The 21,811-nt window shown below is 34.9% G+C and overlaps 2 protein-coding genes across 6 annotated transcripts in view; one reads left to right on the top strand and one right to left on the bottom strand.

The window, feature by feature from the left end:
- LOC124411491 (E3 ubiquitin-protein ligase CBL) overlaps window positions 1-21,811 on the top strand; it is a 30,934-nt gene that overhangs the window by 5,956 nt on the left and 3,167 nt on the right. Inside the window, exons 2-5 of one of the 3 annotated variants that reach the window (XM_046890623.1) lie at window positions 18,365-18,511; window positions 18,637-18,909; window positions 19,000-19,219; window positions 19,403-19,567. In XM_046890623.1, coding sequence (XP_046746579.1) covers window positions 18,365-18,511; window positions 18,637-18,909; window positions 19,000-19,219; window positions 19,403-19,567 — 805 coding nt within the window. Of the gene's footprint in view, window positions 1-18,364; window positions 18,512-18,636; window positions 18,910-18,999; window positions 19,223-19,402; window positions 19,597-21,811 lie in introns of all 3 variants that reach the window. The other 2 variants (XM_046890622.1, XM_046890624.1) reach the window with 2 other exon arrangements.
- LOC124411495 (probable phospholipid hydroperoxide glutathione peroxidase) lies at window positions 14,173-16,997 on the bottom strand. Of its 3 annotated transcripts, none has more exons than XM_046890633.1 (5): window positions 16,905-16,997; window positions 15,642-15,746; window positions 15,401-15,507; window positions 14,589-14,680; window positions 14,173-14,448 (listed from the first exon to the last, which is right to left on the bottom strand). In XM_046890633.1, the coding sequence occupies exons 2-5, from the start codon at window positions 15,728-15,730 to the stop codon at window positions 14,227-14,229; spliced, it is 510 nt and encodes a 169-aa protein (XP_046746589.1). In that variant the 5' UTR covers window positions 15,731-15,746; window positions 16,905-16,997; the 3' UTR covers window positions 14,173-14,226. The 3 variants fall into 3 exon arrangements, with proteins under 3 accessions (XP_046746589.1, XP_046746588.1, XP_046746590.1); XM_046890632.1 differs by having other exon boundaries at window positions 16,781-16,915; XM_046890634.1 differs by having other exon boundaries at window positions 14,173-14,442; window positions 16,781-16,915.

Below are 21,811 nucleotides of genomic sequence, written 5' to 3'. Positions count from 1 at the left end.
TTTTATTTTTTATTTTTTTGTATTTTTACAAATAACGGGAACAGCGAACGACGTTTTAAGACTGGTCACTTCAATATTATCGCTTCTGCCTGCTTTGCTTACTAAGAAAGAATCTCTTGATAAATAATTTATGGCGTTGATCTATACGTGACACTTGTCGCGTATTTTTATTCCTCTAACTATTATTATTATTATTATTATTATTATTATTATTTCGGTACAGATACGACGCGACGTGTATAAGATTCCGAGAAAAAAAAAATTCAACGTGTAGCGGAAGTGGAAAAGCAGTTATAAGACCATTACCGACGTACTTGACTCTCCAAACATGACTTATTCCTATATCATTCGTTAAATTTTTGATGATAACATCACACAGTAAAATATCCGAAACACTTCGGAGATAAATCAGAGAGAATTTTTTTTCAAAATTTTAATTCCAAAATTTGTTGAGTTCACCAAATATGGCGAAAAAATAAGAACAAAAAAAAAAAAAGTTGAATTTGACGAATACAATAAATTTTTCATTTTCTACGTACAATAAACTTATTTTCAAACGTATATTTTTCACTAACCCGAACCTCGTTATCTTAATTCTTATCGTAGTTCTTTTGTTTTCCACGTTTCCTTTCGATTATACGTATGTATACATTTTATGAACAATAATACATATTAAATGAATTCCTCGATTTTATATCTACAATCACAGGATACGAAAGGAAGGAAAGAGAAAAAAAAAAAACAAAGAATGGAAAAAAGATAAGCCTCGCGGAATTTCTCATCGTCGTCGATTAAAAATATAATCTAACAAACGATGTTGTACGGATACAGTTAAGGAGTAAATAGGATGTGAGAATGGGCCGATAGTTCGTTCATGAACGCCGCTCGGGGTGACGGCGACGATTATATTCGACTCCAGAGCTTCCGGCAAACGATCCCCGCGAACTTCCGGTCTATTTTAAGTCGCCGATCGCGTCCCGCTCTCCCAAAAACTGTCGAAAGAATATTGAAAAAAAAAAAAAAAGAAAAAAGTACAGCAGTGTTTTCACCGGCGCGTTTTAATAATAATAACAACAACAAGAACAACAGAAATAATAATAATATTAATATAAGTTATAAGGATACCCCGAGAATGTAATACACATATATATACTAATTTATCAATATAGAGTATAAAAAATTTCCGCATTTCCTTCGCTGACCGTAAAAACCGCTAGAAAAAACCATCGCGTCCTTTTTATAACGGATTATAGAAATGTATTTTACATCAAGCAACAACGCCGGCGGTTGTGACGTCACATCGTAAACCACTTGATCTTGACGCGATCGGGTTTGTCTTACGTTATGCAGTATAAAGTTCGATGTACGTATTGTGGCATTGGAAAACCATCGTATGTTGTTCGTTCGTAATTTAAGAGAAGAATTTTTAAATATTTGATTTTTTATAATATTTAAAGCCGTTGGGATTTACCGATTACCAAATGAATCTGCATTATAATTTCAAATGATTGTCATATTACGACGTTTTCGAGTAATTCATTCTTCACCCAAATTTCATGGCGATGTACAATCGAGTTGGTTAAAACGAATTTTCAAAAGCCAACTTGCGAGCAAGGAAACATTTTTCGTCGAGTCATCGAAGCGGACAATGTTCGTTGGAATCTGATTAAAAACGCGATTAATTGTCGAATTCAGAAATATTTGTGTTTATTTTTCTTTTTCAAACATCCTTTGATACTATTGTGACTTTATTATACACTCGTGATGAATTTCTAACGACCTAATGGTCCTTAGTCTGCTTAAATTTAATGCGCATGCGCTGCAATTCGAGAGCAGTTGTTTGCCAGGGCGACCAACCGTCATAAATCTGAACGACAATTCTAGGTTATAGCTGTCGGTGTTAAACCCCCCGCAACTCTTAACGACTTTTGAGGTTACGTTCATGGCGGTTGGTCGCCCTGACAAACAACTGCTCTCGAATTGCAGCGCAGGCGCATCAAATTCTAGCAGACGACGGACCATTCTGTCGTTAGCAATTCACTCTGTATAATATATATATATATATATATATCTGCAAGCGTTATGAATAAACGATAGATAGTATATATATATATGTATTACATGCTGAGGAAAAACCGTTATTCCGCCATTTTGGAATTTTGTAAAATTCATCAGACTGTAATAAAACAAAACACACTCACGTTTCTCGAAATATTAGTTCCTTCAAAGTCATTGTAAAATTGAGAAAATAATCATTTATCTCCGTTGTATCGTTACGATAACGTTTTACTAACTTAAATCTCATCGTGAGTTTCTGTACGTAAAGAAGAACGCGAAATGAAAACACAGACGTTAATTTCATTGATATTTATCACTTCCTCTGACGATTTCGCGATTCTTCGTACACGTGTGGTATATGTACCACGCAAAGTATGCGAGAATATACTATACATACACACAGCCTGTTTGGCATTAAGGCGGAGGAAAGTATATAGAGTAAAGGAATTTTGCCAGACTTAAAAAAAAAAAAATTCTCTTTCTCATTGATATTTGAAAACTTTCTTGTTTTTATCCTCTCTTAAGCATCGCCGAGTGTGCAAATCCTCTTTTCCCTATCCACCGACGAATGCCTCCTCCTCTCTCGCGCCCCTCTTCACCATCAGCTCGTCGAGCCCACATCCGGATGCGAACCGAACCGGAAGGAAGGCAGATGACGTCACGATTAAAGTGAATCAAGTAACACGTGACTCTATCGCCCGTATATGTCGTGTCGCCTACCAGCGATCTACGTTCCTACTCGATCCCCTGTATAACCCCGTATGAAATATCATTGGTATTAGGTAGTGCCAACTGTCAAGTATTATTCTTGGTATTTTCACACTTTCAGGATTCTACACTGAGGGGAAATAAAGTCGTAGAATTAAGTAAATAAGCGATCACAGACGGGGAAATGAATGTTTATTTACTTGTATAGATTCAAAATCTGCTGCTTTAACGAAATGTTTAGTTGGATTACGCTTATTTAGTAAAAATTAATTAATATATACGTAGAGACTGAAGGGTAAAAAGTATTGGAGATTTAAACCTGACTTTAGGGTTCATATGTGGATTTAGAAATTTTTTACTCTCGTATGTGTGTGGAATAATATTGTAAAAATTTAAACAGCCATCCGAAAAGCGAATATTAATTCCAAAGTGGTTTTGATTAATCACGACATACTCGAGATCGCGCGAATTTTATTGCCCTTTCGCAAATCTAATCGCTATATGTATGTACATTCTAAATATCGATTACAATCAGGTTCGCAGATCTCTGTCACCAGAGTGCGAATTAAGCTTTGATTAAGGAGATTGGTGAGACGAAATTTAATACTTACTTTTACGTTAGGTAATTCGATGAGAATATAATTAAAGACGGTTGATTTATTCAATTTACACGATCGTAAGCTACGACGATTTTGCGAAAATTACAAAAATTCAATAAAAATATCATCATCGTCTATAGGGCATTCCATGCCGGTTCTACACAATTAGAATTAGACTTTTTTCGTGAGTTTGATATATCAGTGGACAATCGACATAAAATACTCCGTCGACGATGCTGGTATTTTTATCAAACAGTAGCGTCAATGCTGATTGATTTCTTACACTCGTAGACACTTTTTGCCCAATAGTTTGTCCCACGATCTAGTATAATATTTATACTCAAAGTTGAATAAAAGTGTTTATATATTGAATGGCAAACTTGACAAGACCTTGCGACAGGGTTTAAGGGTTGGGATGGGCGACTTGTGTTGTAATTTTTGCGTATCTACTCTCAGATGTCGCACATATTACGTCTCTCTCTCTCTTTATATACCGGGTGTTCCAGACGATCCGTCCACCCCTTATAAAATCTGAAGAACGGGTTTTATTAAAAATTTTTAAATCGAGTATTGCTATATCGGGCCTGACCTATTGAATCACGATATTGCCAACCTCCGGTACAGATCGGATATGCATTTTTTGAATCAACATGCATATTTTTATGACAGTTTCAGATTTTACGTAAAAAATATTCCTCTTTAGTTCGAAACATTTTTTCCTAAAACGTCATTCTTGCCCCTTAAATAATCTTTACAATTTAACTTGTGATCGGTCCGCACGAAAGATCTTTTGATCTTAAGAAATCGGATTGAACAGAAACGTCAGTGTTTCCTGATCATTCTCTCAGTCACTTCGTAATTTTGCTACTTGCTTATTTCTGATCGTATACAGCTCAGAAAAAACATCACGGGGTGTACTTGTGGTCTGGAACACCCGGTATACCATCTTACTTTCTGTACTTTTACTTTACTCTGTTACTTTTAATTCTTAATTTTTCTACACTTGTTATTATATATATAATATATATATATACTTTTTTACTTGCTGTAATTATTTTTGTAACTCGTACTCTGCACAGTCCTCGAGGGGATCCTCGCATCCCAGGACGTAATAAACCGTATTTCTCTCTCTCTCTCTCTCTCTCTCTCTCCCCCTCTTTCTCCCTCTTTCTTGCATTCGTAATCGCCCCCGCAATTTAGCACGCAACTGTAACGATGGGATAGGTCGACGCTATGCGGCCGACGTTGGGCGTCACGACGACACCGATTTGCCAAAAATATGTATTATAGTGTGCGATTACACCCACCAGCCTATGTATGTATATGCAAAACGCGTCATCGTCGAGTCGACGAGTCGTCTGCACGCGATCGCGACTAAACTCTGCTGCTGCTGCTGTTGCTGCTGTTGCAAGGCTGACTTGTGTATTTATATTACAAGATTTTTAGGCGCGGTGTGAGGCGTGTATCTTGTTTCTACATTTACATACACGCGTATTTCGATTTTCGAGTTTAATGGAAAACGCCGAGGGATAGGATATCAGGGAAACAGTTTCCGGTTTGCGGCGAGGCCGCGTGCAAAGTGCGAAACTGATTCTCAACGACTTGAACTCGATTTAATTTACGTATGACGCATTCCACTCTAAATCGATCCACGAATGATACTCAAAATGGGCAGTTTTTTTTATTTTCAAATATAGTGCGGAGTGCATGTATGGAAAAGACATCTTTCATTGAGTTTTAGAATTTTCGGACCACAAGTTTGATTTTTACTGATTCCAAAAACACGGAAATCCAATTTTCGGATCAATAACGCCAGTCGATTAGACAAGCTTCAATTTTTTTTTTTTTTTTTTTTTTTTTTACTTTCATGAATTCTTCGATAAAAGAGGAAAGTTTTGAGACCGGTACGAAAAAACGAGCAAGTTTTTGGTTCAGAAGCTATGAGCGAAACAAGTAATTGAAAAATTTGAAAAAAAATAACGAATAAAATATAAACGTTATTTATTTTTTAAATTTATATTTCATTATATTTTTATCACTTTTTGATAACTCGTTTCTCGTCTGTAGTTTCTAAACCAAAAGCTTGATTACTTCCAGCTTGTTAAAAATTGAAACCAATCGATTCGTTCGAAAATTGGGTTCTCATTTTCGGTTTTCGGGAGTAGTAAAAATCAAACCTGTGATTCGAACAATCTAAAACTAGATGAAGGATGTTTTTTTTTTTTTTTCTGTACACTCTACACCATAATTAAAAATGAAAGGAAATACCTCGATTATAAGAGTTGTACCTACGTAAATCGGTTTGTGGTGGAATGCCTCGTACATAGATTATAAATTAATATCTATAATTATATTTACACGATATACCCACCTATGTCGCAACTTTGCGGATAAAGATATCACATGACAAATTGAGTGAGGAAACGAATGAACCCAATGAGGAAAAGGGAAAACCAGAAAAAAATTATAATATAAATAATTATCGTCGTCTCATTGTGAGACAAATATCGAGCGCAATATCAGACGCTATAATTGTCGTATCACTTATATTCAGAATGTTATTATATATAATATATATATATATATATGCTATACCTGTACCTATGCATATAATAATAATATGACGCTCGATCTTCGCGACGTAAGAATAGAATATGCGTGGGTTTTGGTAGCTGAAAACGACACGTTGAGAGTTTTATTTAAGAAAAACAATATATTATTACAAACTCATGTGACGAAGTAATTACTTATAACGCGAGTGAGAATATTTTTACTATACATAGTTGTGTTTTTGAAAATAGAAACTGTTCTTAGTCGAAGACGATTTTCAATCGGCATTTCGATCCGGAGAATAAATAACACGCAAAAAAGACAAACGGATTCTGAGAAAAAATTACAGATAAGATAACTACGACGTTATTCGGCTACATATATGATCAATCGTACGAGGATAAAGTTATTTTCCAGATATTTTTTTTTTTTTTTTTGGCAAACTTGTCATTTCTCAAGGGGCTAATGAAAATGAACGTATATTTATGGTTTATAGAATTAACTTCATCGAAGTAATATCGTAAATATTTAATAACTGTGTTAAAGTTACTGTAAACCCGGTGGATCAGGGAATAAATTTTTCTTCACTCCTTTTCAGTTTGTTAAAAATTTCACCAGATTGAAGTTAGTAACGTTAACGTATGAACGAATCATCGAAACGAGAATCATTGTTTTTTTAAATTTCGAACAACTTTGAAGACGTTTATTTTCCGAAAATCTGACTCAGTTTCAGACAATCTTATCATTAAGTTACAAGATAACGATTTCTCGTTAAATCGAATCGTAATTTATACGTTGACGTCACGAACTTCGATATATCGAGAAATTCTTAGAACCAGGGTGGCCACACTGCAACTGGAAAATCTGGAAAACCTGGAAATGTGAGGGGTTTGAATTTGGTCATGGAAAAAACTAAAAATGTCACTTTTCTATCATGGGAATTAGAAACGATTTTTTGAGGTAACAAGTTTACTTTTTTTCGTCGAAAAAAGAAATTGGTCAGAACTCACTTTTTTGTCTGTTATATTTTCCTCAATTCGAAATGAATTTTGACCAAATATAGAGTTAATAAGCTGAACGATTTAGGTTTAAGTAACTTACTAGAACTTGGAAAATGTCAGTAAAAACTAAGTTTTAGGTCCTGGAAAAATTTTACATTTTTATCCCAAAAAATTCATGGCCACCCCGACTAAACGACTAACGAGTACGTAAAAATGAGATTTTGGAAAAATCCAAACCTCACAAGATACTCCAAGACCTTGTTTCACAATAAGAAAACAACCAAAGAACTTGAGGATAGGATTTTCGAGACGTTCGATAGCGAAATCGTGTTTCCACAGCGGATCCGAGCGCCGATAGCAGAGCTTACTTAACCAACGATTCATTCATCGGCACAGTAGTTCATTCATACGTCCGCCCGTGAATTCATTCATTCTACGACGTCGTCGTCGCGGCTCGACGTTCAAACTATTTTTCTTCCATTGACCGATATCGAGAACGTCGATACGGTGCAGCAGAGGCGTTGCTGGAGGCACGGGTTTCAATTATTACGTCTGCTTGTCGTTCCATTGCACGCACAGAGACACTCGGACACACGTGTGCATGCGACATAGTTACGTTGTTCACTCAGTTTTACAATTAGTTTGCGTAACGCGCAGGGCGATGCGATACACGCAACATGTATGTACATACATACATACATACATACATACACGTACAATAATGCATACGTATATCCTGACTGACGCAATTCTCCTTCACACTTCGCATTCTATGCAAGTATTAATTCTGTGCGTTCCATTCCAAAAACCTATGCGACACGAATTACCGGAAGAGGATGAAAGCCAATTTTTTTTTTTTTTCCCCTCAACTACTTTCAAATCTGGAAATGTCAAGGAATTTAAAAGGGGTCATTGAAAAACGTGGAATTGTCAGGGGATTTTTTATTTGATCATGGAAAAAAGCGTTATATTTTTCCAAATTTCGAACTGAATTTTAACCGAGTATATAGAGTCAAGTAAGCTGAACGATTTACGCTTTGGTAACTTACTGAAACTGGAAATGTCATGGGACTTTTTTTTTTTTTTTTTTTGTTCCAAAAATTTGTGGCCACCCTGTATAAAATTCACAGTGTCGATAAAAGTTCACACCGATTAGTGTGAAATTAAAAATTATTGGTGTAAATCGTTCGACTTTTAACACCAAGTGGTTTTAAAATGAACACCAAAACTTCTGTGGACTTCTATTCAGAATATTTTCGATGTTACATTTAAGACCGCATTTCTAACGGTGTATCGTTATTAAAAAATAATTGCTTCGAAATTGATGAATTTGATGTAAACTAATTTGTTAATCAAACTGTGAATATTAATTATTATAAATTTATTCGAATCGTACGATAACCGAGTAATTTTCTTGTTAAAAAAATACCAAAATATTATCATCATTATATTCAAGTTTCTGTCGACGTAAATCTTAAGCTGAGTAAACCAGACGCGAGAGGAAGGAATTTAAAAAATATATATAAAAGAAATAAAAATCGATAGAGTACGAAAATATTTGTTCCAAAGAAAATTTAACAAACATCCTGAAAATTCCAAGGCAACGACGATACGATGTTTCAAGTTTCACAACGTACGAAACTACGCAACGACGTTTCTTCTTTTTCCTCTGCAACTGCGCAGTAAAGTTGCGGAATACATCGAACGACGTTGCGTAAAAGAGTTTTCTTTGAAAATTTCTCCACTTCAACTGTACTATAAAAATAATAATTAATTTTTTTTTTTTTTAAACACTTTTTCTTATATTTCTATACACACGTATTTATTATTTCTTCGCATCTAGAGTACGTATCAGGCGAGGTCGAAGCTAACGAATGAAAGAAAAAGAAAAGGTACGAGAACTATGAAAAAAGAAATTGCTATACGGGTGAAAAAAAATTGTAGACAAATAATACGGTCAAGTTTAAACTGTATCGGTGTATAAGAACGGTTTCTCTATAATCTGCCGCTGCTGCTGCACCCTGTTTTACGCGAGAGCTGCCAGCCGAGCTTTCCAGACCGGAAGTGACTCACGGTCAGTGTCCGGGGCTAAAGAAACTCGACTTGCGCTTAACATCCGTTCGTAATTGTATCAAATTTCTTTGGTCTTTTTTAAATTTTATTATCGTCTTAAGCGTAGTTGAAAATTAAATCTTTATTTCAACATTTGGAGGGGAAAAAAAGAACCGAATAAAATATCTTCTCGGTTGAATTATGTTCGTTAGTTAATCTTTCCAGACAGATAATCCCTGTTCTGACGCAACAAGAAAAAAAAAACAAAAAAAAAAAAAAACAATCGATATTCAGATCTCTAAACGGCATGTATGTACAGATGCGAAACAGTGCCTACATTGTATTGATTTCTTTTGGTTAACTAAGCAAAACTAAGAAAAAATAAAAAAAAATAAAAAAAATAAATAAATAAATAAATAAATCACATGTGTTTCTCACGCAGCGAACGATTATGAGAACCGTGGTGGTGTCAAGTCTCTGAAACATTACTGTATCGTCCATCCATCCATCGTTAAACCTGAATGCAAAGTAAAATTTGTTTTATTTTTGCTATTTTTATTACAACATCTTTGTTAAAACGTCGAGAGACGTCAATGACGTTTCCTGAGCCAAGACTTCGTCTGCTTGCTTGCTGGCTTGCTTGCTTGCTCGGAAAGAAGAAGCATGAATTCTATGAATGGAGGCGGCGGCACGACCGGATCAGCCGACAAGCAAGGACGACTAATTATAGCGCTAGTATCTCTCTTACGTCGAAGCGTGTGTTAAAAGTTACACTTACGCCGCACGTCGGTCGTCCGCCTGCGGTGAAAATATCAGGGGCCGGAATACAGATTCCGTCAGCAGCTCGAATTTTTCTCGATTCTGTTAACCGGTTGACTGGTATCGTATCATATTCATATGTGTACAAAAATTAAAAGAAAAGGAAGAAAAAACACTGTGGCAATCCTGGATTATGTATCATTATGTGTAGAAACTTGAATAACTTTTGCAAATTTCAATATATTTGGAGGAAAAATTGTAAATAACTGTTTTTTGGTATGCTCTATTCGACTAATTAATCTGATTTATTGAACTCAAAATCGTAACCTGAAAATTATCCAAATCATAATATGTAATTATTCTAGAATCTTTGAATTGCATAGTTTTCAAGTGATCGTATGATTGTAAAATTTTTACTTAGAGGTTTTTTGGGTTGCTGACTATGGGTCTGTTATCTGAATCGTGAAATTCTAAATGGCGGATACTGAAATGTAAATAAACAAAAATAACAGTAATAAATTTTTAGGAATTTACATTTTAGCGTTCACGTTCTTCTTCGGATCTATCATTTGAACTTCGTGCATCTGACATTGGATTTGTATTTGTATTATTGAGAATTGGAGAAACTAAAAAATTTCACAATCAACCCTCATTTTTCATCCCTTCAGGGGACTGCGGAGTGAAAATCAAGTTCAGGAATGGAATGAGCCTCTCTTAAAACCCCCAAATTAAATTTTTTTGTAAAATCGGAAATTTCACCCTCAACCCTCATTTTCACCCCTTTAACATGATGCAAAGCAAAAACTAAGTTCAGAAATGTAATCGACAATACCAAAAACCCCTCTAAAACAGATTTTCGTGTATTTTAGTAAAGAATATGCTTCGACCAGTTTTGGCACAAAAACTCGAAAATACCCTGCCAGTCAACCGGTTAAGGGGGACTACAATAGAATTTCGATAATATCGCGTTTTTGATTTCTGAAACCCTTAAAAAATATACGAGCAAAAATCACTACCAACAAAATTTATATTACGGTATAGTATGTGGCCTGAAAAAAAATTTCAATCTCCTGCAATGAAAGTCTATACGCAAGGAACTTTTGGCAGAAAATTTTCAGCGTATCGTTCTCAAAAGTTCCTTTCGCATACATTTTCATCGCAGGAGATTCAAGTTTTTTTTTCAGGACACATACTACCGTAATATAAATTTTGTTGAGAGGAATTTTTCATCGCATCTTTTTCAGTCGTTTGAAAAACAAAAAACTCGATATCATCGAAACTTTATCCAAGTCCCCCCCTTAAGCGTTGTTTGTAGCTGCCAACTCGTCGTTAAAGTTTATTCGTTTTCGATATTTCTAGAGGAGAATAAAAAAACGTTGTAAGTGCCTGCAACGATTAATTCGTCTGTAAAAAAATGGCGCTTACAGCTTTTATTTAACTCTCCTTTAATTCATTTGTATTCGTAATATGGACACTGAAAGATTGACTTTCATCCGCCGTTTTGAACGAAATTTACGAAAAGTTCTCGTTTTGCTAATATCTGGTTTTTCATAGTTTCTGTACAGAAAAAAAAACTTGATACAATTTTTACAGATAATTTAATTGTATACACGATTATGTCTACGATTACGTATAAAACCGTATTCAGGTGGTTTATTTTTCAATAATCCACAAAGAAACTGGAATAAATATGTTTTTAACAAATTGTTCAAGTATAAAAAATAACAATAGTCACATCAATATACTTCGAAAGAATATTCCTTCGTACAAAAGAAAACAAACAAATTTTCACACCACGTTCCAGTAGGAAAAAACACTCTGCTCTAATTCAAAATTGTCTAAAAGTAACTTTTTTTTTTCTTAAAATTACAGACAAATAGAAATCTTTTTTACTTCATGTGCTATTTTTCGTATAAATTTTCCGGGCTTAAGCCGCGTTCGATATATTAGTTCGACGATAAGTATCGTTGTTGTTATAATTACCTGACGGTGCACCAGCGTAACGTTGGGGGGGGGGCTCAATCGATAATACAGATAACCTCTTGCAGTAACTGCTGTACAACACAAAAAGGAGGAAAGAACTTGTTCGATTCGTTCGCTTTCAGCAGCCATTGATCATCCGGTTTTAACCCCACAAAAACGTACTCACTTACTCTAAACTATTTCTATTTCTGTTCCAAAACGGAACAATTTGAAAAGATATTTTTTGCAAGTTTTTTTCATTTTTTCAAGGTCTCATATTATACGGACACAAAAATAGCGGTGAATCGATGCAATTAGTTCAATTAGTCTTGATTATTATACGAAGACGTGATACAATCAGCTGTAACGTAATCTAAACAGTTTTAGTGAAAATTATGTCAAATGTGTGGATTTCGCAGTCTATTTACAAGTTGATAACGTTTCTGGCAGCTCCTTGGTCTACGATTCACTATTTTTGTCAATTCGGAGGAAAAACTGAGTCCAGGGGTTTTTGGAATCGCTGATTACGAGTCTGAAATCAGATTTTGAAAATTCAGTATGGCGAATCCAATCAGTTACCTCGAAAATCCCTGCATAGTTTTCTTTGATAGTTAAATTAGAAACTTTCGAGCACCGTATTGGATCCGTCATCTTGAATTTTTAAAATTTAATTTCAGATTCGTAATCAGTGACACCAAAAATTTTAAAATACTTTTTCGTTATAAAATTTGACTCAGCACAATAATGTGTGACTCAAAGGGTTAAATCACTCGAAATGAATGATGTGCATATTTTAATCAACGGTGTCAAAGTTTGAGCGTTTATGTTGATTTTTTTATCGATAGCGTATAACGATGTACTTTAGCAAACAATTGTTATTTCGCAACTTTAGGAGTTTTTAAAATTCAGTAAATTGTGTATATTAAGATACCCTTATACACGAATATTCTACGAAATCAATTACATGTTTCTAAATAATTTTTCTGCAATATTTTGACTCAGTAATGGAAATGCGTATTATATATCCAGTATAACGAATGAAAAGAGATGAAACGGCGATTTCTCTCTGATAAATATAATAAAAGACGCCAGGCTACAACGAATCATTCCTCGCGACGAAATCGTTCTTTGCAATATCATCGACATGCAGCAGTAACAGCAGTAGGTCATTGAGTTTGCGAGCGAGACGAGGCGAAGCGAGGCGAGGAGAGGAGAGGAGAGACAAGACGCAGGTTGCAGCTGGAAAAAGACTTCCGTTAGTGGAACGGGAAGAAGACGAGCTATCGTTCAATACTTGAACGAGGGCAGAAGACCGAGGATCGAGACTGAGGAGATTGAAAGAGAGCGTCTCGACAGTCGTTTTCAACATTTTAAATTTCTGTTTTCCTTTTTCATGTAAATGAAAATCGGAACAAACAACCTTCGATCCGTTTCATTCTGTCTTTTATACGTTTCCGGGATATATTCCAATTTCTTTTTCTCATCCAAGATCGTTTGTGTTGTTCGATTCTCATGGAAGCTTTGATCGGAAATTATTCCCCTCTTTTCTCCTCTCCTCTCCTCTCCTCTCTCATCACCAATAGTTAATCTTATCAATTTATGTCCTCCTCCCGCTTTTCGTATCTTATCGCTCTCAAGCATATTGGGAACAGTATTCATTCCGTGTATGCAACTCTCGCACTTTAAACGACATCGCGGATATTCCATATCGCGGTTAGAAAAAAGCAAAATTTCCCAAAAGGTTCACTAAAATTTTTGGGTTGCTTTGACCATTTGTTGATCTATCACCACGTGAAATAATAGTAAAACCTACAAATTTAATGTTGATATGACAATTTAAATGTTAAAATTATAAAAATGCGTCTCATATTCTGTCGTATTCATATTCTGCTGGGACATTATGAATAGTTCAATTATTCCAATAGTTCACCCAATACAATAAAAAAAAAAATCTACAATGAAGATTTTTTTATTTTCCTACTAAACGCAACGCCTTTTTTCAATTTGAATAGATTTTTCAATACTATCAGTCGAATCATATTTCCATTTTCAGAATACGTGAAGTTTCAAATTTCACGCGTGAAATGCTGTATAATATTTCTAACGCGATTCTGATATTGGATTATCGGCATCCAATTTTATCGCTCAATAAATTGGTTTAGGTTGGGTATAATAAGCAGTCGTGATCAATTAATTCTGTATTATTTATGATAAACAAACAGATCTAAGTTACTACTAATAAACCAAAAATCATCATGGTATCGCAAATTTTTAAGTAAGTTCGTGACCTCCTTTTGTTTTCTTTGAAACATTTTTTTCTGTTTTTCTTTGAATTTCTTTCCACTGTTTCGTTTTCGTTCGTCCGTCGTTTGTGGAATGTAAATAAATATCGTCTTTATCATCTACTCTGAAACTTATGTATGTATATATATATATTCAACCGTTTGATATAATGAACAACGTGACACTTACTGGGCGTAGCGCGTGACAAAATTTATCAGTTCCAATTAACGTGTGTGCAATTATAACGTCACCCCTTACAAATATTTCTCGATATGTGAGGATAACTTGCTCGGATCTACGTTCGGTCCATGTCTCTCAACGACTTTGCCCTCCTTGTCGACGATGAACTTTGTGAAATTCCATTTGATGAAACTACCCAGAAGTCCCCCCTGCTTATGCTTCAAATATTTCCAGAGAGGATGAGCGTTGTCGCCGTTAACGTCGACCTTTTCGAACAGGTCGAATTTCACCTGAAATTTACAGTGCGAATGAGAGAAAATTCTGCTTCCGAAATCGAAAAAATCTCGTAATCATCGTTAATCCCTGTCTTCGTCTGACACTGATCAATTCAATGCTCAAGCAATGTTTTGCGATTATTGAAGTATAGTTTAACTACCTTTTGACGATCGGCAAAACTGCAAATTTCGTCACTGCCTCCGGGTTCTTGTCCGTTGAATTGATTACATGGAAAGGCCAGGATGCTTAGACCTGAATGACAATTAATATTCACGAATATATAACTCGAGATAAGAAATAGACGCGAAAACTACCGACTACGTCATAAATGCACTTCTGTACGATGCACAATCCATCGTTAACTAACTAAAATAAACGTAGAATTTTGAAAATGCGGTTATTACAGTGATTCCTTTGAACAAATGTTAGGTACGTGACTTGAAGTGACTTCGACAATTTCAAATGACATCATTCATGAGATAGCAAAATTATTTCGAATGACTGTATGTTACCACTGACTGTTTCACACGTTCATGTTATATCATGTATACATACGGTGAAGAAAACCAAACAGTTTAGTGATTAGTAAGAGTAATTCGTCAGAGCTTCACCGACTTCGCAGTACTTTCTAACCGATGTCGTAGTTTGTTACCGATAAGTACGTCACGTATTACCAGTGAAGTTAAGAAGCAGGATTCTAAACTATGAACTCTAACCAACTTCTAAACGACTTTTCCCCCATTGATCAACGACTAATCCAACGACTAATGGTACCTGTTATGACTTTCATCGATTATATCAATGACTCTGAATAATTCCAATTTGTTTTCGTACGGAAAGTTAGTCATTTGGTTTTAATTTCTCTCTCTCTTTCTCTCTCTATGTATTCGTGTTCTGATTCCATTATTGCGTCTGCGCATATATTTATAACGATACTGCCTTTATTGCATCGTTCAAATCGTTGATATTTACCCTTCTCGTTGTACTGTTCGTGTAGTTCATTAAGTTCTTTATAGTTTGTTGGAGTCAAACCGCACTTCGAAGCAACGTTCACAATCAATAACACCCTCCCAGCGTACCTGAAGTAGAATAATTTAACATGAAAAAAAAAAGAAAAAAAAAAAAAAAAGAAACTGTACTCGTATTCTCCTGAAGGTTTATCACCGATTTCCGTATCTTGCTTAAGTCTTTTTTTTTACATTCATTAACTTACTTTGACAGAGGTACATCCTCATCTTTGATTGATTTCGCGGTAAAGTCGTAGACAGACTTTGCCGCCTTGTAATCCGGGTTTCCGCTCATTGCTAATAACGATTATCTGAAAAATGTTTACACTTGTAGATCACGGATCACACGATAATATATCTTATCATTAACACTATTTTTCTTTGCGTTTGTACAAATTGATATCTGATATCCGAAAACTGTGCGATAACGACGACAATGTCTACTACGTGACTTGTAAGGAATTCAATTTGCTTCAGCTGAGCCATCTCGCGGAGCGTATTTCAATTATGCCTTGTTTCTTCTTTCAGTTTTGACTTGTGTCAAACATGAGATGCGTTTGACGGGCAAAGTTTGCATAATAGCTTTACAGATAATCTTTTATCTTTCTTACGGAACAAAATAACTCCGCTAATTTGTTTTGTATGAATATACCGTGATGCAATGTTAATTCCGTCTCAAATTTGTTTCAAGGTTTATTCATTTTCAGTAATTCCCGGCATTAACGTAACGATGCATTTTTTTTTTTTAATTATCCTAATGATACAACTTTAGGTTTGGCTGAAATTTGATAAACTACATATATAAAAAAACCAGATGTATACCCATACTTTGGATAATCAGCCCCTTTAAAGTCCTTGAAAAAAAAAAATATAAAATAGTAATTTTGGGTTTCAATATTTCGTTAACTTAACGTCATGAACTTTTACTTCTTAAATGATTTCTTTAAACTTCTAAAACCGATAAGTAATGAAACTATTTTAGAAATTCAATCGCGACACGAAACCGCGAGAAAACTTTATTCCCAAGCAGCAGAATATTGCATAATTTGAGCGAAATTTCCACCGAATTGTTATTAAACAAATAGCAATGTAACAATAAGAAATAACCACGGTATAGCAGTTTTATTTGTTCAACGTTAAAAATATACACATACAAAATACATATAAAAAAATGACGATCATAGAGCAGCCCAAAGTAGAGGGAATAAAATAACGAAAAATAAACAAAGTACTTATCAAGTGGCAAAATGTCGAATACTGAAATCGGCATGGATTCGTAATTGGTGTATGTTATCGTCTAAAGACTGATCGATTATTTTGCGTCAAGTGATGAAATAAAACTCACCTTTAATTCCCTTGTTAAATTGAAAAGCAGCTAGGTGTCACCAGTCGTACAGTCAAACTAGAAATGCGACATCAAAGCCAGATACAGCGTATCTATACTCTCCTACTCTCGTCGCAAGTCCTACCTCTATGTCTATTTCCAACGTTCGCTAGAGACGCGATGGAAACTGCAGAGTAACGATGACGACGAGCGAATGGTCGGCGCAGCTTCGTCGACACTTGATGGATCCACCAACTCGCCGTAACGCGACTTTCTCCCGCCTGAATGCCCTAAATGCGTCATAATCACAACCTTGCCTGCGTGTTGTGTTTCTACGTTGTGCTCACAAAGTAACGTCTATTCGTCAGAAATCGTCGCACACTACAAGCAAATAAGACGTGGTCATTGGCTATTTGTGCATTAAGCATGGCGGAACATGGTCGCCCCCCCCTCCTGGGGCGTCGAAAGCTCGTTCTTTCTCTCTTTCTTACTCCTTTTTTCTCTCTTTATTTTCCGTCGGTATTATCGAGCGGGAACTTCGATTGCGGGAACGTAATGAAATATTTAAACGGCCGTTATGCTTTCCTTGCGCGCGTCGAGTTCGTGACATTGCACATTATTTCACACATTCGCGAGACATTAATATGCTATCGATTCTCTTCTATTTTCTTATGATGTACTGTTTACTGATGTATATAATATGGGAAATTTCATGTGAATTCAAACAACGTTTGACCCCTACGATTTCTGATTTTGTTCAAAAAGTTTTCTGCTATTTTACGAACTCTGATAGAGTATCCTGAATTTTTAATCACATTTTTTATTCAACTGGTTGATTGTTTATAAATATTCAGAATGATGACGAATAGAATCTATTTCAAATTTTCAAAAACTGTATCTTCTTTTCCAAACATTTTAAGACCCGGCTCACGATGGGCCGATTTTTTTTCTATTTTATTTTAGCAGTTTTAATTTTTTTTTGATCTACTAAAACTTTGTTTAAACGGTTTGAAAATTCTTAAATAATTCTCAAAACTTCTATTTTTTACTTAGAACATTTCTAGACCAGTTTCATTATGAAGTTGATGAAAAAGTTTAATTCAAAATTATTTTAAATATTTGTAAACGATTGGCAGTTGAGTGAAAAATCTGAAACAATTCACGGCAAGGTTTCACAGTTGAGACAGTTGCAGAAAAATGTTTAAACAAAATCAGAGATCATAGGAGTCAGACGTTGGTCAGGTTCGCATGGAATTCCTCATATGTATATATGAATGTCATTTCCTTTGTTAGATGTCTAAACAGTAAAAAAAAATGTATGCGCATGTATGATACTTACGACTACTTTAATTATTTCAAGGGAAAGTCCGGAACAACCCTTTAATTTTTACATAATCGTGAGTTGAAAGGTACGAAGAATGTGTTTTGAAAATACCTGAAGTAGTATAAATTTTGTTCATAGACGAGGTATTGGAAGAAATGTGCAACAATTATTGGACCATTCCATACACTTGTAACAGACTTGATATATCTTGAGGTTCGTGTAAAACATGTTTTCTTGTTACACCCTGTAGCCAGCTTATCAATGTATATGTTTCGTTACAGCACCCTGGTTCCTTGGAAAGTATTCAGGCACGAATTGAACCAAGTTCATCCTATCAGTTCTGGACTACAAGCAATGGCACTGAAATCTACCATAGATCTTACTTGTAACGACTATATATCGAATTTTGAATTCGATGTTTTCACTAGGTAAGTGTCATCTTTCACCGATTCAAATTAGTCCATTCTCTGTTTCTTTAGTGACAAAATTACTGCAAATTCATCGTAAAATCTATTTACTCTTCAGAAATCATTAATTTTCGTTTCTTCCACAGATTATTTCAGCCTTGGTCAACGCTGCTACAAAATTGGCAGACGTTGGCCGTAACGCACCCTGGCTACGTAGCATTTCTGACGTACGACGAGGTCAAAGCAAGACTGCAAAAGTATTGTATATCAAAACCAGGAAGTTACGTATTTCGACTGAGTTGTACGAGGCTAGGACAGTGGGCCATAGGCTACGTTACTTCAGACAGTGACATACTCCAGACGATACCTCACAACAAAAGCCTGATTCAAGCATTGCTCGACGGCTATCGGGAAGGCTTGTAAGTATCTTCTAGAGACTCGAAAGCTAAATTTTTGACGACGTTGTTGAATTGAGTCACCTCTAAATAACACGATTGTTTTGTTTCCAGTTATTTGTATCCGGACGGAAGAAACGTTAATCCAGATTTAACGTGGGCCGTTCAACCCACTCCCGAGGAACACATAAAAGTAACCGCTGAACAGTACGAACTTTACTGTGAAATGGGTAGCACGTTTCAGCTGTGTAAAATATGCGCCGAACACGACAAAGATGTCAGAATAGAACCGTGTGGTCATCTCCTCTGCACTCCGTGCCTCACAGCCTGGCAGGTAGCAGTACCTAAATCCAATTTCTTAGTATTACGATCGATCAATAGAAGACAAAATTATTACGATGTCGACAAATCCAGCGAAATCTTGCATGAAATTTCACAAAATTTAGCTAAACTGTAATGTAGCGACAAACGATTCATTGTCTCTACGAGTTATGTAAATGTAAAACCAAAATTTCAGGATTCCGAGGGTCAAGGATGTCCGTTTTGTAGAGCAGAAATCAAAGGGACTGAACAAATAGTCGTGGATCCTTTTGATCCACGAAGAACTCATCGACCTGGGGCACATTCGGCGTCAGCGAGCAACGCTTCAACGCCAACGCGGGATCTTGACCCAGACAACGAGGTATCCGACTAGGAGTAGCATCTACCCAAGTAATTAGCGCGTTATTCCGCTTTATGAAAGAATGAAACTAGAAAACAAAAGACACACACACACACACACATTAAAAAAAAAAAGCAAAGCTTTATGAAACTAAATTACAAGCTATGTCACAACTCATTTTAGAATCGTATTGCGATCTTGTTATCTCGTCTTCATCGCTCGTATAATCATCGACAGCAATTTTTATACTTAATTTAATCATACCATATATCATTTGTATGCGTGTCTTGTTGTTGTTATTGTTACATCACATTAACACGGCGGTCCACCTGGGATTTATCAATATTTGGCGATCATTTATGCAATTTAATTTGAAAAAAATTATTGCTAGAGATTTTTCAACATCTTTGATAAGGAAAGAATAATGACATTAATTTTTAAGTTCATTCAGAAATGACAGCAAACTTACAAGATATTCAATATCGGATTAACCAAATCAAATTCAAAGACAGTTCATACCTGCCGTGAGAATCCAGTCAACAACGCAGTCGGTCTTTTTTTCCATATCTTAGACCGGATGTTGACATTGAAAAAATTTCACACCGTGTCGTTATATTCGAATTCTGTAGATATTTGAGTTTTATCATTATTTGCTCTGCCAGAGGTGCATAAATTAAATTTTATTCAGTCTCAATTGTTACCTTTTCAAATTTTAACATTTTTTTACCATTTACTACTTCACAACTATTGTAATCCATTTTATATTATTACATTTTTGAAATGTGGAGATGTTTTTTAATTTCTTCACCGTCCCCGAATATTTTTTCTTCTCTTCGATATTTTTTCGAATCATTTATCACGTTCAAAACACGTTCAAACACATCTCTCGTGAATAATTCGTCTAAAATTATCACAAAATTATCCTCAATATTACATTCAAACAATTGCTGTCTCTCGTCCTGTTTCTTCGTTGCTTCATTTCTTCATTTCTCCATGCGCATCTTTTTCACGATATATTGACATTTTGATCATCCGTTTTTTTTATTTTTGAGTAAGTTACGAATCAAAAGCATCGAATAGCAAACTTCTTCGGTTTTATCGACAAATTCTTTCACCATGTCGTAACACAAATATTTCAAGGTAGCAAACTGACAGATATTTTATTGTTTTTTTTTTTCTTTTTCCAATTTTATCCAAGGTGGAATCCGTCTCAATGCATCCCAAAAACTATCCTCTCATTGGCTTCTTTATACTGATATGCGCACTGATCATTTCGATTTTCTTTTTTAATTAATGTACTCGACAATTTGAATAACTGTGTATTATGATTATTATTTTTGTTAAAAATAATATCATGATTATTATAACTGTCTTGCTATTTTTTTGTCTCAGCAAGTTTATAATTACATTACATTACAAAGAAAAAAGTCAAGAGAACGAAAGAACGAAAAAAAAAAGATTATCTTGAGTATTTGTAACTCTATATTTACATTGAAGTGTGTCAATATTTTCGATTCAAGATTTTATGCAAATACAAAATTCGATATTTCGCGTTAGTGTACACACAGAGATTAAAAGTCGTTTCGATTATATTTCTACATATTTAACCGATCATTATTAGATTACGATCCAATTAACATCAACAGTCTGATGACTAATCAATATTTCGTTGCATCGAAGATCAACGATTATTGCTCACTGGACGTAAAAAAATATAATAAAAAAAAAAAGGATAAAAAAAAAAAAAAAATTAAGAACCGAAACGCAAAAATAAAAATGAAACAATGAAATATATCAGAATCCCTTAGGAATATAATATAGATAATTATATTATATATAAATATAAATATACGTATATAACTTATTATGAATTATGAAATATAAGTATTATTAAAATCTAGGCTTTTCAGAGACGTTGTTAGTATTTAATTGTCTCTTACTTCGTAGGTACAATTTCACAACTACTTGGCAAATACGTAAAATCGGTACAATAGCCGGCGTCTGACTTTGATTTATTGTACAAATAACTATGGGCACAAGAGATGTCGTGTATCGTACATTTAATTAATTAACGTGTATACGTTAATCGCGATTTTAAATGATTCGAATAAATTATACTTAAACGCAAAAAGCGGGGATTTTCTAAAGCCGAATGAATACCGTAGTGGAAAAACTAAAAATAACGAAAACTACTAAGCAAAACTACTAAGTCGAACAGAGGTTTCGATGGGAAATCTTTTAACACTTCGAATATATGCCTGTGCA

Source organism: Diprion similis, chromosome 10 (genome assembly GCF_021155765.1).
Source record: "Diprion similis isolate iyDipSimi1 chromosome 10, iyDipSimi1.1, whole genome shotgun sequence".
NCBI lineage: Eukaryota > Metazoa > Arthropoda > Insecta > Hymenoptera > Diprionidae > Diprion > Diprion similis.
This window is presented reverse-complemented; position numbering and strand designations above follow the sequence as displayed.

Excerpts from the sequence above, each read along its gene's own strand:
- LOC124411495 (XM_046890633.1), bottom strand. The coding sequence starts at position 15,730 with ATGAGCGGAAACCCGGATTACAAGGCGGCAAAGTCTGTCTACGACTTT. Across the intron at positions 15,508-15,641 it reads GAGGATGTACCTCTGTCAAA|GTACGCTGGGAGGGTGTTAT; the intron begins GTAAGTTAATGA and ends ATTCTACTTCAG. Across the intron at positions 14,681-15,400 it reads CGAACAGTACAACGAGAAGG|GTCTAAGCATCCTGGCCTTT; the intron begins GTAAATATCAAC and ends ATTGTCATTCAG.